This window comes from Somniosus microcephalus, chromosome 13, assembly GCF_052327205.1.
Source record: "Somniosus microcephalus isolate GS21.2 chromosome 13, FLI_Smic_1.0, whole genome shotgun sequence".
Lineage (NCBI taxonomy): Eukaryota > Metazoa > Chordata > Chondrichthyes > Squaliformes > Somniosidae > Somniosus > Somniosus microcephalus.
The window spans coordinates 198139465-198153176 of NC_140999.1; the positions used below are offsets into that span (position 1 = coordinate 198139465).

The 13712-nt window shown below is 48.3% G+C and overlaps 1 protein-coding gene across 4 annotated transcripts in view; it reads right to left on the reverse strand.

The window, feature by feature from the left end:
• The window catches only part of LOC147108967 (short transient receptor potential channel 4-associated protein-like), a 102060-nt gene that overhangs the window by 16094 nt on the left and 72254 nt on the right, over positions 1 to 13712 (reverse strand). For 3 of the 4 annotated variants that reach the window (XM_086005964.1, XM_086005963.1, XM_086005962.1), the window contains exons 14-17: positions 13206 to 13296; positions 11915 to 12055; positions 5714 to 5825; positions 3503 to 3615 (exon numbers count right to left, since the gene is read on the reverse strand). In XM_086005964.1, coding sequence (XP_085862090.1) covers positions 3503 to 3615; positions 5714 to 5825; positions 11915 to 12055; positions 13206 to 13296 — 457 coding nt within the window. The remainder of the gene's footprint in view (positions 1 to 3502; positions 3616 to 5713; positions 5826 to 11914; positions 12056 to 13205; positions 13297 to 13712) is intronic. The other variant, XM_086005965.1, reaches the window with a different exon arrangement.

Consider the following 13712-nt stretch of genomic DNA (forward strand, 5'->3'; position numbering starts at 1 on the left):
TTGGCGTCGCCCCTCCCCGCCGCCGGCACCCCCTCTCCTCCACCACCCCTCCCCCCGCCGGCACCCCCTCTCCTCCACCACCCCTCCCCTCCGCAGGCACCCCCTCTCCTCCACCACCCCTCCCCTCCGCCGGCACCCCCTCTCCTCCACCACCCCTCCCCTCCTCCACCACCCCTCTCCTCCACCACCCCTCCCCTCCGCCGGCACCCCCTCTCCTCCACCACCCCTCCCCTCCACCGGCACCCCCTCTCCTCCACCACCCCTCCCCTACGCCGGCACCCCTCTCCTCCACCACCCCTCCCCTCCGCCGGCACCCCCTCTCCTCCACCACCCCTCCCCTACGCCGGCACCCCCTCTCCTCCACCACCCCTCCCCTCCTCCACCACCCCTCTCCTCCACCACCCCTCCCCTCCGCCGGCACCCCCTCTCCTCCACCACCCCTCCCCTCCACCGGCACCCCCTCTCCTCCACCACCCCTCCCCTACGCCGGCACCCCTCTCCTCCACCACCCCTCCCCTCCGCCGGCACCCCCTCTCCTCCACCACCCCTCCCCTCCGCAGGCACCCCCTCTCCTCCACCACCCCTCCCCTACGCCGGCACCCCCTCTCCTCCACCACCCCTCCCCTCCTCCACCACCCCTCTCCTCCACCACCCCTCCCCTCCGCCGGCACCCCCTCTCCTCCACCACCCCTCCCCTCCACCGGCACACCCTCTCCTCCACCACCCCTCCCCTCCACCGGCACCCCCTCTCCTCCACCACCCCTCCCCTCCACCGGCACTCCCTCTCCTCCACCACCCCTTCCCTCCACCGGCACCCCCTCTCCTCCACCACCCCTCCCCTCCACCGGCACTCCCTCTCCTCCACCACCCCTCCCCTCCACCGGCACTCCCTCTCCTCCACCACCCCTCCCCTCCACTCCCTCTCCTCCACCACCCCTCCCCTCCACCGGCACCCACTCTCCTCCACCACCCCTCCCCTCCACCGGCACCCCCTCTCCTCCACCACCCCTCCCCTCCTCCACCACCCCTCTCCTCCACCGCCCCTCCCCTACGCCGGCACCCCCTCTCCTCCACCACCCCTCCCCTCCTCCACCACCCCTCCCCTCCACCGGCACCCACTCTCCTCCACCACCCCTCCCCTCCTCCACCACCCCTCTCCTCCACCGGCACCCACTCTCCTCCACCACCCCTCTCCTCCACCACCCCTCCCCTCCACCGGCACCCCCTCTCCTCCACCACCCCTTCCCCCCCGCTGGCACCCCTCCCCCCACAATCCCCACCAACCCCATTCTTCCCCTCCCCACCGCCAACACCGCCCTTCCCCACACAAACATTCCTGTGTGGGCGCCCATCACCAGACTTAGATTTAAAATAACCCATGGCCTTTGAAGTTAACCCTCTGAAAAAATATATATTTTCAGAGCGAGACACACATTCAGACACACAACAATCTCCTGTGGAGCTTCTCATGCTAAATCAGAGAGTGCACAGTTTTAAAAAGACAAGAACGTTATACCATATAAAACAGAATGTAGACATGTGTCCCTTTAACGTTAGAAGGTGTAATTGTTGTGGTTTCTTGAACTGAAGAGGAGTAAGTTAGAGATCAGGGTCTATGAATGGGGTAAGTTAGAGGTCAGGGTCTATAAGGGGGTAAGTTAGAGGTCAGGGTCTAGAAGGGGGTAAGTTAGAGGTCAGGGTCTATAAGGGGGTAAGTTAGAGATCAGGGTCTATGAATGGGGTAAGTTAGAGGTCAGGGTCTATAAGGGGGTAAGTTAGAGGTCAGGGTCTATAAGGGGGTAAGTTAGAGATCAGGGTCTATGAATGGGGTAAGTTAGAGGTCAGGGTCTATAAGGGGGTAAGTTAGAGGTCAGGGTCTATAAGGGGGTAAGTTAGAGGTCAGGGTCTATAAGGGGGTAAGTTAGAGGTCAGGGTCTATAAGGGGGTAAGTTAGAGGTCAGGGTCTATAAGGGGGTAAGCTAGAGGTCAGGGTCTATGAATGGGGTAAGCTAGAGGTCAGGGTCTATAAGGGGGTAAGCTAGAGGTCAGGGTCTATAAGGGGGTAAGTTAGAGGTCAGGGTCTATAAGGGGGTAAGTTAGAGGTCAGGGTCTATAAGGGGGTAAGCTAGAGGTCAGGGTCTATGAATGGGGTAAGCTAGAGGTCAGGGTCTATAAGGGGGTAAGCTAGAGGTCAGGGTCTATAAGGGGGTAAGTTAGAGGTCAGGGTCTATAAGGGGGTAAGTTAGAGGTCAGGGTCTATAAGGGGGTAAGCTAGAGGTCAGGGTCTATGAATGGGGTAAGCTAGAGGTCAGGGTCTATAAGGGGGTAAGCTAGAGGTCAGGGTCTATGAATGGGGTAAGCTAGAGGTCAGGGTCGATAAGGGGGTAAGTTAGAGGTCAGGGTCTATAAGGGGGTAAGTTAGAGGTCAGGGTCTATAAGGGGGTAAGTTAGAGGTCAGGGTCTTTGAATGGGGTAAGTTAGAGGTCAAGGTCTATGAATGGGGTAAGTTAGAGGTCAGGGTCTATAAGGGGGTAAGTTAGAGATCAGGGTCTATGAATGGGGTAAGTTAGAGGTCAGGGTCTATAAGGGGGTAAGTTAGAGGTCAGGGTCTATAAGGGGGTAAGTTAGAGGTCAGGGTCTATAAGGGGGTAAGCTAGAGGTCAGGGTCTATGAATGGGGTAAGCTAGAGGTCAGGGTCTATAAGGGGGTAAGTTAGAGGTCAGGGTCTATAAGGGGGTAAGCTAGAGGTCAGGGTCTATGAATGGGGTAAGCTAGAGGTCAGGGTCTATAAGGGGGTAAGCTAGAGGTCAGGGTCTATGAATGGGGTAAGCTAGAGGTCAGGGTCGATAAGGGGGTAAGTTAGAGGTCAGGGTCTATAAGGGGGTAAGTTAGAGGTCAGGGTCTATAAGGGGGTAAGTTAGAGGTCAGGGTCTATAAGGGGGTAAGTTAGAGGTCAGGGTCTTTGAATGGGGTAAGTTAGAGGTCAAGGTCTATGAATGGGGTAAGTTAGAGGTCAGGGTCTATAAGGGGGTAAGCTAGAGGTCAGGGTCTATGAATGGGGTAAGTTAGAGGTCAGGGTCTATGAATGGGGTAAGTTAGAGGTCAGGGTCTTTGAATGGGGTAAGTTAGAGGTCAAGGTCTATGAATGGGGTAAGTTAGAGGTCAAGGTCTATGAATGGGGTAAGTTAGAGGTCAAGGTCTATGAATGGGGTAAGTTAGAGGTCAGGGTCTTTGAATGGGGTAAGTTAGAGGTCAAGGTCTATGAATGGGGTAAGTTAGAGGTCAGGGTCTATAAGGGGTTAGCTAGAGGTCAGGGTCTATGAATGGGGTAAGTTAGAGGTCAGGGTCTATATTAAAACGCTGGCTTACTTCGAATGACAAGACAGTTAAGAATTTGTAGACAATGTGTTACCAGTATGATGTTTGAGAGAGCAAGCTGAAACAAAAAACATTTTAATTCTTTTGACAAAATGTAAATACTTCATAAAAGAATTAAGTTTACCTGTGTGAGCGTCTGCACTTGAATAATATTAATTAGCCGGAAAAGGAATGAGAGCCGGTTTTCCACCCGTGACATGTAAGACAGTAGGCAGCACTGTGAAATCACTTCTGCAACTAAGTACAGGGCACAGCAGTCAGAATGACAGTGCAGAGGATAACCACAACCAACTTCTTCCTCACACAGATCAGTGGAGAAATTACAAACCACATGATTACACAAACCTCGGTTAATAATCAAGTCGTCAACGGAGGAATATACACGATGGCAGCAGGATTTTTACCAACTCTTGATGTAAACAGCTAAACTGCAGATCATGATAGCATAGGCTATTTAAATTAGAGCCACCCAATAAAGACCATGAACCACTTGAGCCCCAGCTTTCCATCTCCTGCCACCTACAGCAGATTTGTTACCATGTGCCTCGGAGTCTGCACTGGGTTGGCTAATGCTAGCCAAGCTGGATATCAGTGCTGTTCTCACTCCACCAAAAGGCAGAAGGAGAATGTAGGGTTATCCCAGCTCCTGGACAGCAAGTTAAAAGACCCCATTAAAAGCTTCTGGCAATGAGTCTCCCATCAACAATATCGTGGGGGCCACCAGTAATGGCGCAGATCAGGGGGAGATGGCTGGGCTCTTCAGGGTGGTCATTACTTGTGGTTATGTGGCGTGAATGTTGCCTGCCATTTGTCAGCTAAGCCTGGACATTATGTAGTTCCTGCTGTAGGCTGAAACAGGCTGATTCATTATTGGAGGAGTTGTGATTGGAGCTGGACACGGTAGGTCTGTCACTCCCAACCTTGGTGTGGAGATGCCGGTGTTGGACTGGGGTGGACAAATGTAAGAAGTCACAACACCAGGTTCTGGTCCAACAGTTTTATTTGAAATCACAAGCTTTCAGCACCATTCGAGACTCGTCAGATACTGACGCAGTCCGTGTCCATATGCAGCAAGACCTGGACAACATTCAGACTTGGGCTGACAAGTGGCAAGTAACATTCGCACCACACAAGTGCCAGGCAATGACCATCTCCAACAAGCGAGACTCTAACCATCTCCCCTTGACATTCAATGGCATTACCATCGCTGAATCCCCCACTATCAACATCCTGGGGGGTTACCATTGATCAGAAACTGAACTGGACCAGCCATATAAATACTGTGGCTACAAGAGCAGGCCAGAGGCTGGGAATTCTGTGGCGAGTGTCTCACCTCCTGACTCCCCAAAGCCTTTCCACCATCTACAAGGCACAAGTCAGGAGTGTGATGGAATACTCTCCAGTTGCCTGGATGAGTGCAGCTCCAACAACACTCAAGAAGCTCGACACCATTCAGGATAAAGCAGCCCGCTTGATTGGCACTCCATCCACCACCTTCAACATTCACTCCCTCCACCACCGGCGCACTGTGGCTGCAGTGTGTACCATCTACAAGATGCACTGCAGCAACTCGCCAAAGCTCCTTCAACAGCACCTTCCAAACCCGCGACCTCTACCACTTAGAAGGACATGGGCAGCAGACGCATGGGAACATCACCACCTACAAGTTCCCCTCCAAGCCACACACCATCCTGACTTGGACCTGTATCGCTGGGCCAAAATCCTGGAACTCCCTTCCTAACAGCATTGTGGGTGTACCTACACCAGATGGACTGCAGCGGTTCAAGAAGGCGGCTCACCACCATCTTCTCAAGGGCAATTAGGGATGGGCACTAAATGCAGGTCTAGCCAGCGACGCCCACATCCCATCAATGAATAAAAAAAACCTCCCAACCTTATGATGGAGGGAAGGTCACTGATGCAGCAGCTGAAGACACTTCCCTGAGAAACTCCTGCAGTGATGCCCTGAAGTTACAACAATTGGCCTCTAATAACCACAACCATTTTCCTGTGTTCCAGGCTTGATTCCAGACACCGGAGAGTTTTCCTCTTAACTCACATTCTCAATTTTGCTTGGGCACCTTGGTGCCATATCCTGCCTTGATGTTGAAGGCACCTACTCTCACCTCTCGAGATTTACTCTGCATGCTACACCTGACCTGTCTGATGCTGAACTGGATGTTCACTTCTCATGATAAACACAATAAAAATCTGTGCCTTCAGATTTGTAGAATATTGAAAAAATTATACTCTGCCACACTTCTTTGGATGGCGAGAGAGAGGAGAAAGAATTAACTGTTTCATTGCAGAATTACTTAGTTCACGTTTGTTATACCTTTTACAGCATCTGTCTGGCTCTCAAATCGGTCCAAGGACAACACTATGCAGCGAACCAACATATTGGAATCCACTAAAGAACTGTTGATCTGGTTCAAAAAAATCTGAAACTGAAGACAGACAGTGTCATGATTTGCAGCAGTTTGTGAATACCATTAATTGTGAAAACACGTTACTAGCTGGAAACAGATTAAAATGTTTCTGGCCCCAGTACACTGCTTGTTAAATTGACAATGGAGGATCGTCTTGCCCTTCTCAATAGCTTTGAGGCCGTCATGGCCCAGCTCTTTATCAGTTAGCTACTTCCATCTATGATGAAAAACAGAGTCCTCGGTTTTTAATTTGGTCACAACACTTTCTATAAAATCACTCAATGTCCCAGCACAGGAACAGGCCTTTCGCCCACATATCTCACGAGCCACCCACTCTCCTCCCATCCTTCAATATTCTTTTTCAAGCTTTTATGTCATGACAGGCTGTAGTAGTAAGTTTAAAGAGGGGATTGCACAATTACAACCACAAAATGAAGCACGAAGATTTTTATGTACAAAATGTGCTGTTGGGGAGGGTTTAAACTAGCTTGGCAGGGGAATGGGAGCCTGAGAGCAGATTCAGAAGTGAGAGAAGCAAAGTTGGAAATGGAAGGCAGAAAATTAGTAAGCAAGTTTGGAAGGCAGAGGAGACAAAGGCTAGGAAATAGACAACACGGGAGTTTGGCCGTGCTAAATGGTATATACTTCAACAAAAGGCGTCTAGGGAATAATGCAAATGAGCTGAGGGCACAGATAGACATGTGGGAGTATGATATTATAGCGATTATTACTGAGACATGGCTGAAAGGGCAGGAATGGCAGCTCAACATTCCTGGTTACAGGGTTTTCAGGCAAGATAGAGGGGGATAAAAGGAGGGGGGGTCGCAATATTGATTAAAGAAACAATTATAGCAAGTGTTGTAACCAAATTAAAAACCGAGGACTCTGCTTTTCATCATAGATGGAAGTAGTTAACTGAAGGATCATCCAATGAGGCCATATGGGTTGAACTGAAAAACAAAAAGGGGCAATCACACTGCTGGGAGTGTACTATAGATCCCCAAACAGTCAGAGGGAGATAGACGATTTAGACTTGGGAAACAAAAACACAATTTCTAAATTTGCAGATGACAGCAATTTGTGGGGGGGGGGGGAATAGTCAATACTGAGGAGGACTGCAACAAGTTACAGGAGACATTAATAAACATGCAGAATGGGTATATAACTGGCAAATGAAGTTCAAAACAGATAAATGTGAGTTATTACATTTTGGTAGGAATAATAGGGAGGTCACTTATCATTTGGAGGGTGCGAGTCTAGGTGGGGTAGAGGAACAAAGGGATCTCAGGGTACAAATACACAAATCACTAAAAGTTGCGACACAGGTTAGCAAGGCCATAAAAAAAAGCAAACCAAGTACTAGGGTTTATTTCTAGAGGTCTAGAATTGAAAAGTAGGGAAGTTATGCTAAACCTGTATCGAACCTTGGTTAGACCACACTTAGAGCACTGGGTAAAGTTCTGGTCGCCATATTATAAAAAGGATATAGAGACACTGGAGAGGATGCAAAGAAGATTTACAAGGATGATACCAGAAATGCGAGGGTATACATATCAGGAATGGATGAACAGGCTGGGTCTCTTTTCTCTTGAAAAAAGGCTGAGGGGTGACCTAATTGAGGTCTTTAAAATTATGAAAAATCTTGATAGAGTGGATAGAGAATGTTTCCACTTGTGGGGAAGAGCATAACAAGAGGCCATCAATATAAGATAGTCACCAAGAAATCCAATAGGGAATTCAGAAGAAACTTCTTTACCCAAAGAGTGGTGAGAATGTGGAACTCGCTACCACAGGGAGTGGTTGAAGCGAATAGTCTCGATGCATTTAAGGGGAGGCTAGACAAGCATATGAGGGAAAAGGGAATAGAGGGTTACGCTGATAGATTTAGATGAGGAAAGATGGGAGGAAGCTCGTGTGGAGCATAAACGCCGGCATGGACTGCTGGGCCGAATGGCCTGTTTCTGTGCCGTATATCCTATGTAATCCTATGTAGAAGAGCAAATATGTAGGCAAATTTCTGAGACGTGCAAAAATAGGGCAGTAATAGTAGGGGATTTCAACTTCCCGAATATTAACTGGGATAAAATTAGTGTGAAAGGTATAGAGGGAGCAGAATTCTTAAAATGCATTCAGGAGAATTTTTTTAGCCAGTACGTAGCAAGCTCAACAAGAGAGGGGGCGGTTCGCGACCTAGTTTTAGGGAATGAAGCTGGGCAGGTGGAAAAGGTATCAGTGGGAGAGTATATTGGTGGTAGTGATCATAATTCAGTTAGATTTAGGGTAGTTAAGGAAAAGGACAAGGATAGACCAGGAATAAAAGTTGTTAATTGGGGGAAAAGCTAATTTTACTAAGCTGAGATGTGATTTAGTCAAAGTGGACTGGAGACAGAAACTTGAAGGTAAATCAGTGTCAGAGCAGTGGGAGGCATTCAAGGAGGAGATAGTGAGGGTTCAGAGCAAGTATGTTCCCTAAAAGAAAAAGGGTGGGACTAACAAATCTTGAGCTCCCTGATGTCAAGGGTCATACAGGGAAGGATAAAGAAAAAAAGGGAAGCTTATGACAGATACCGAGGGCTCAATACTGCAGAAACCCTAGAGGAGTATAGAAAGCGCAGGAGGGAAATTAAAAAGGAAATTTGGAAACAAAGAGAGGGCATGAAAAAATATTGGCAAGTAAAATCAAGGAAAACCCAAAGATGTTTTATAAATACATTAAGAGCAAGAGGATAACTAAAGTAAGAGTAGGGCCTATTAGGGACTGTAAAGATAACCTGTGTGTGGAGGCGGAAGACATGGGTATAGTTCTTAATGAATACTTTGCGTCTGTTTTCACAAAAGAGAGGGTCGATGCAGACATTGCAATCAGGGAGGAGGTGTGTGAAATATTAGATGAAATTAACATGTTGAAAGAGGAAGTATTAAGGGGTTTAGCATCTTTAAAAGTGGTCAATCCCCAGGCCCAGATGAAATGTATCCCAGGCTGTTAAGAGAAGAAAGGAAATAGCAGAGGCTCTGACCATCATTTTCCTATCCTCTCTGGTTACAGGTGTGGTACCGGAGGACTGCTAACGTGGTATCTTTGTTTAAAAAGGGAGAAAGGGATAGACCGAGTAATTACAGGCCAGTCAGCCTAACCTCGGTGGTGGGAAAGTTATTAGAAAAAATTCTGAGGGACAGGATAAATCTTCATTTAGAAAGACACGGAATAATCAGGGACAGTCAGCAGGGATTTGTTAAGGGAAGATCGTGGCTGACTAACTTGATTGGATTTTTTTGAGGAGTTAACAAGGAGGGTCGATGAGGGTAGTACATTTGATGTAGTCTATATGGATTTTAGCAAGGCTTTTGATAAGGTCCCGCATGGCAGACTGGTCATGAAAGTAAAAGCCCACGAGATCCAAGGCAAAGTGGCAAGTTGGATCCAAAGTTGTCTCAGAGGCAGGAAGCAGAGAGTAATGGTCGACGGGTGTTTTTGTGACTGGAAGGCTGTTGCCAGTGGGGTTCTGCAGGGTTCAGTACTGGGTCCTTTGCTTTTTGTGGTATATCTCAAAGATTTGGACTTGAATGTATCAAGTATGATTAAGAAGTTTGCAGATGATAAAAAAATTGGCCGTGTGGTTGATAATGAAGTTGAGGTGTATAAAATTATGAGGTGCCTAGATAGATTGGCTAGGAAAGGGGGGTGGTAGGATTCAGGAAAGAGTAAATTTAAAAGCAGCGAGAGAAATGTCAAGGCTCTAGAGCAGAGTTGAGTTTTAAGCAGAGTGGTTCAGAAAGGGTCAGAGAAAGTAACAAAGGTAATAAGGCATCAATGACTAAGGTGACATCAGGGGAAAATAGAAATGTCGAAACTAATGGCACTACTGTGTATCTGAATGCGCGAAGTATTCGCAACAAAATAGATGAATTAATAGCGCAGATAGAAATGAACAGGTTTGATCTAATAGCCATAACGGGGACGTGGTTGCAAAGTGGCCAAAGTTGGGAACTAAATATTCCAGGATACTTTTTAGAAGAGATAGGCAAAATTGAAAATGAAGAGGGGTAGCCCTGATAATAAAGGATCTTAGCTCCGAAAATCAAAAAGTATAATCAGTTTGGGTGCAAGCAAGCAATTAGGAAAGCAAATGGTGTGTTGGCCTTTATTACAAGAGGATTTGAGTATAAGAGTAAAGATGTCTTACTGCAATTATATAGGGCCCTGGTGAGACCACACTTGGGAGTATTGTGTACAGTTTTGGTCTCCTTACCTAAGGAAGGATATACTTGCCATAGAGGGAGTGCAACGAAGGTCACCAGACTGGTTCCTGGGATGGGGGGATTGTCCTATGAGGAGAGATTGAGTAGACTAGGCCTATGTTCTCTAGAGTTTAGAAGAATGAGAGGTGATATAATTGAAACATACAAAATTCAGACAGGGCTGGACAGGGTAGATGCAGGGAGGATATTTCCCCTGGCTGGGGAGTCTAGAACCAGGGGTCAGAGTCTCAGAATAAGGGGATCGGCCATTTAGGACTGAGATGAGGAGAAATGTCTTCACTCAAGAGTGTGGTGAATCTTTGGAATTCTCTACCCCAGAGGGCTGTGGAGGCTCAGTCGTGGAGTATATTCAAGGCAGAGATCGATAGATCTTTGAATATTAAGGGAAGCAAGGGATATGGGGATAATGCAGGAAAGTGGAGATGAGGTAGAAGATCAGCCATGATCTTATTGAATTGTGGAGCAGGCTCAAAGGGCCAAATGGCCGACTCCTGCTCCTTTTTTTAATGTTCTTATGACCTATTTCCCTTAGCAGAAGGGTCAATAACTAGGGGGGCATAGATTTAAAGTAATTGGTCAGAGGTTTAGAGGGGATTTGAGGAGAATTTTTTTCGCCCAGAGGGTGGTGGGGGTCTGGAACTCACTTCCTGTAAGGGTGGAAGAGGCAGAAACCCTCATCACATTTAAAAAGTACTTGGATATGCACTTGAAGTGTCGTAACTTACAAGGCTACAGACCAAGTGCTGGAAAGTGGGGTTAGGGTGGATAGCTTTGTCATCTGGCACGGACAAGATGGGCCGAATGGCCTCCTGTGCTGTAAATTTCTATGATGCTATGAAAAATCTAATCACCTAACAAGTTCAGTTTCAGGACACAAGAACAAGGCTTTCTTATTGGGAGCAGTCAGCAGGGAAACTTCTCACCACAGAGATAGTTAGGCTCCCCCAGCAGTGTTGCTGACCCCACCCTCTCCCCCGGCGGTGTCGCTGCCCATACCCCCGCCCCCAGCACTGCTTGTGATTCCCTCCCACCCACCCCTGGCGGTGTCGCCCCACTCCCACCTCCCCCGGCGGTGTCGCTGCTCCCCTCCCGACGGTGTCACTGCTCCCCTCCCCCGGCGGCGTCACTGCCCCCCTCCCCCGGCGGCGTCACTGCCCCCCTCCCCCACCTTGCTGCCACACCTCTCTCGTCCCTCCACCAACCTTTGACCACTGGGGCCCAACAGGCAGCCCCCGTATCCAGCACCGAGTCGCGGCTAATGACAGGAAACGCCCCCAGCCAGAGGTCGATTTCTCATTTTGATCCGAGGCCACAAAGCCCTCGCTCCAGGAAGGGCGGGGCCAGGGGGGGTGGGGTACTGTGAGATGGGGCAGAGACACGGGGGAGAATGTGCAGCATTACTGGTCCCATCCACCCCAGAGCCAGAGAACCAGCAGCAAGGGGATGGCAAAGCCCAAGTGAGGAAGTCCATTCAGCCATCAAGCCAACTTCACCTATAACTTTACAATTCATTCTCAGGATGTGGGCAGCGCTGGCATTTATTGCCATGAGAAGGTATTGTGGGCCTTCTAACTAGGTGGCTTGCTAGGCCAAATCAGAGAGTGATTAAGAACCAACCACACTGGTGTGGAACTGGAGTCACATATAGGCCCAGACCAGGTAAGGACGGCAGATTTCCTTCCCTAAAGGACATTAGTGAACCAGTTGGGTTTTTACGAGAATCCGACAGCTTCATGGTTACTTTTACTGATAGATGAAATACAAGGAACTTTTAAAATCCCTATTAAAACAGGTCACTTGCTATACCTTGTAGATTAAGCTGTGCAGCTCACTGTACCACAACTCACCTTCTCTTCTGTGTTTACATACTTATTAAACCTCTTGAAGGCATCAATGTTGAATTTCATCAGCTCACCCAAAAGGTCAAAATAACTCTGCAACACATCCCTTGACTTGCACTCGCTGTCGATAATGCAGAACAGAATGTGCTACAAGAAGAAAAATACACAGTTTAACTTCTTTTGAAGAGGCCCTTCCCTCCCTCCGATGGCCCTGATGGTATAGCATTGCTGTTCCAATTCTCTCTACATCTTTAGCCACAATTTTTCAAGCATCTTTTTACCTCGACAAAAATTACTTTTTATTTCCCAACTTTATATTATATTCCACAGAGTTCATTTACATTGAATTTTTAAAAATAAATTTAAATTCTACTCTGGTTAGACATTGCCTTTCACCTCTGGGACACGGGCTCTAATCAGCGGAAGTGGATGTGAGGGCCTGTCTCGTGTGAAGTGAGGATGAAGGTTTAATCCTGTTCCTGGCACACAACGTATTGCACAACTCAGCTTCTTACTGCGGAGACCACGAGGATGTCTAGTGCGAGCAGTAGGAACATAACACTGGCGACTGGCAGTGCTGAGTTTGGGAATAAGGCACGGAGAGAAGGGGGAGAGTGGGCTTTACTGTGCATCTAATTTTGCTATATTCTACCCAAGAGTGCCTGACACTAGCATTATGTGCCCAAGTTGGAAATATATTCTATTCCACAGCATTAACATCCTCAAAATTCAGCAAAATAACTGCTGAAATGTTAAGAATCAATGTACAATTATAAATCTTTCTCCTCCCACCCCTCCCATTCGCTGCTGGTCTTTCTCCACCTCAAAGAGCGCAGCAGGCATTTCCACACCATGAAGAGAGCTGCTTGGCCATCAGTCAGCAGCAGGCATACATGTTTCTACAGCACAGGAGTGAGGTCTTCAGTCTCCATTTCCCCTGCCCCCCACCCCGTGCATAGCACCCCCTCCCGCACCCAGCACACCCTGCCCCCCCGCGCATAGCAGCCCCCCACTCCGCACCCACCCCCGTGCCCAGCACCCACCCACCCGCCCACCTCCCCCAACTCTCCAAGCCCAGCATTACTCCCCAATAACCAGTAACATTAATCCAGAGAGGACAGGCAAGTTCTAACTTTAAATCCAAACCTACTTCCGGACTCTTGAGGAATGGAACATATGTAGAGTTAAAATAGTCACATCTTGCAAGCAAACTGGAACATGTAGGAAACCCCTCCACAAATAGCTGGCTAGCTTGATCATTTACGCAATGTTTCTCTTCGATTAAACACGACCTTACCTCCAGCAGGCCACGTTTCAAAAGGAACATCTGGTCAGCATAAGAGGTCACTCCGCGTAGAAAACTCTCAACTGCTCTTGCCTGCCAGAATCTGCCAGGAATGGGAGACAAGAAATCTATCAATACAGCTTGGTTCCTTCCTCAACAATGGGCCTTCCCCCTCCTGATCACCCACCGGGTATGTCTCCACGCGTGCCCTTTAGCCATTATTCATGTATGCACCTTAACAGCAGGTTAATTAATTGCAGAGCACCACAGCTGCTCCCAATCCATGCACTTGTAACATCGCACTGTCGCCCCAGCTACAATAAGCTAACTCAGCAAGATGAGGATCAAGCCCATGACTTCCACAGTCTGCATGACTCATGTACTCATTGCACAAACTCTCAGCCGTTGCAGGAGCTGCAGATAGGTTCTTTGAAGGTTAACATTTAACGCACATTTTACAAAAAATACAGAATGCAGCTGCGATTTTCCAATCCAAATCCGTCCTTAGCCACATGAACC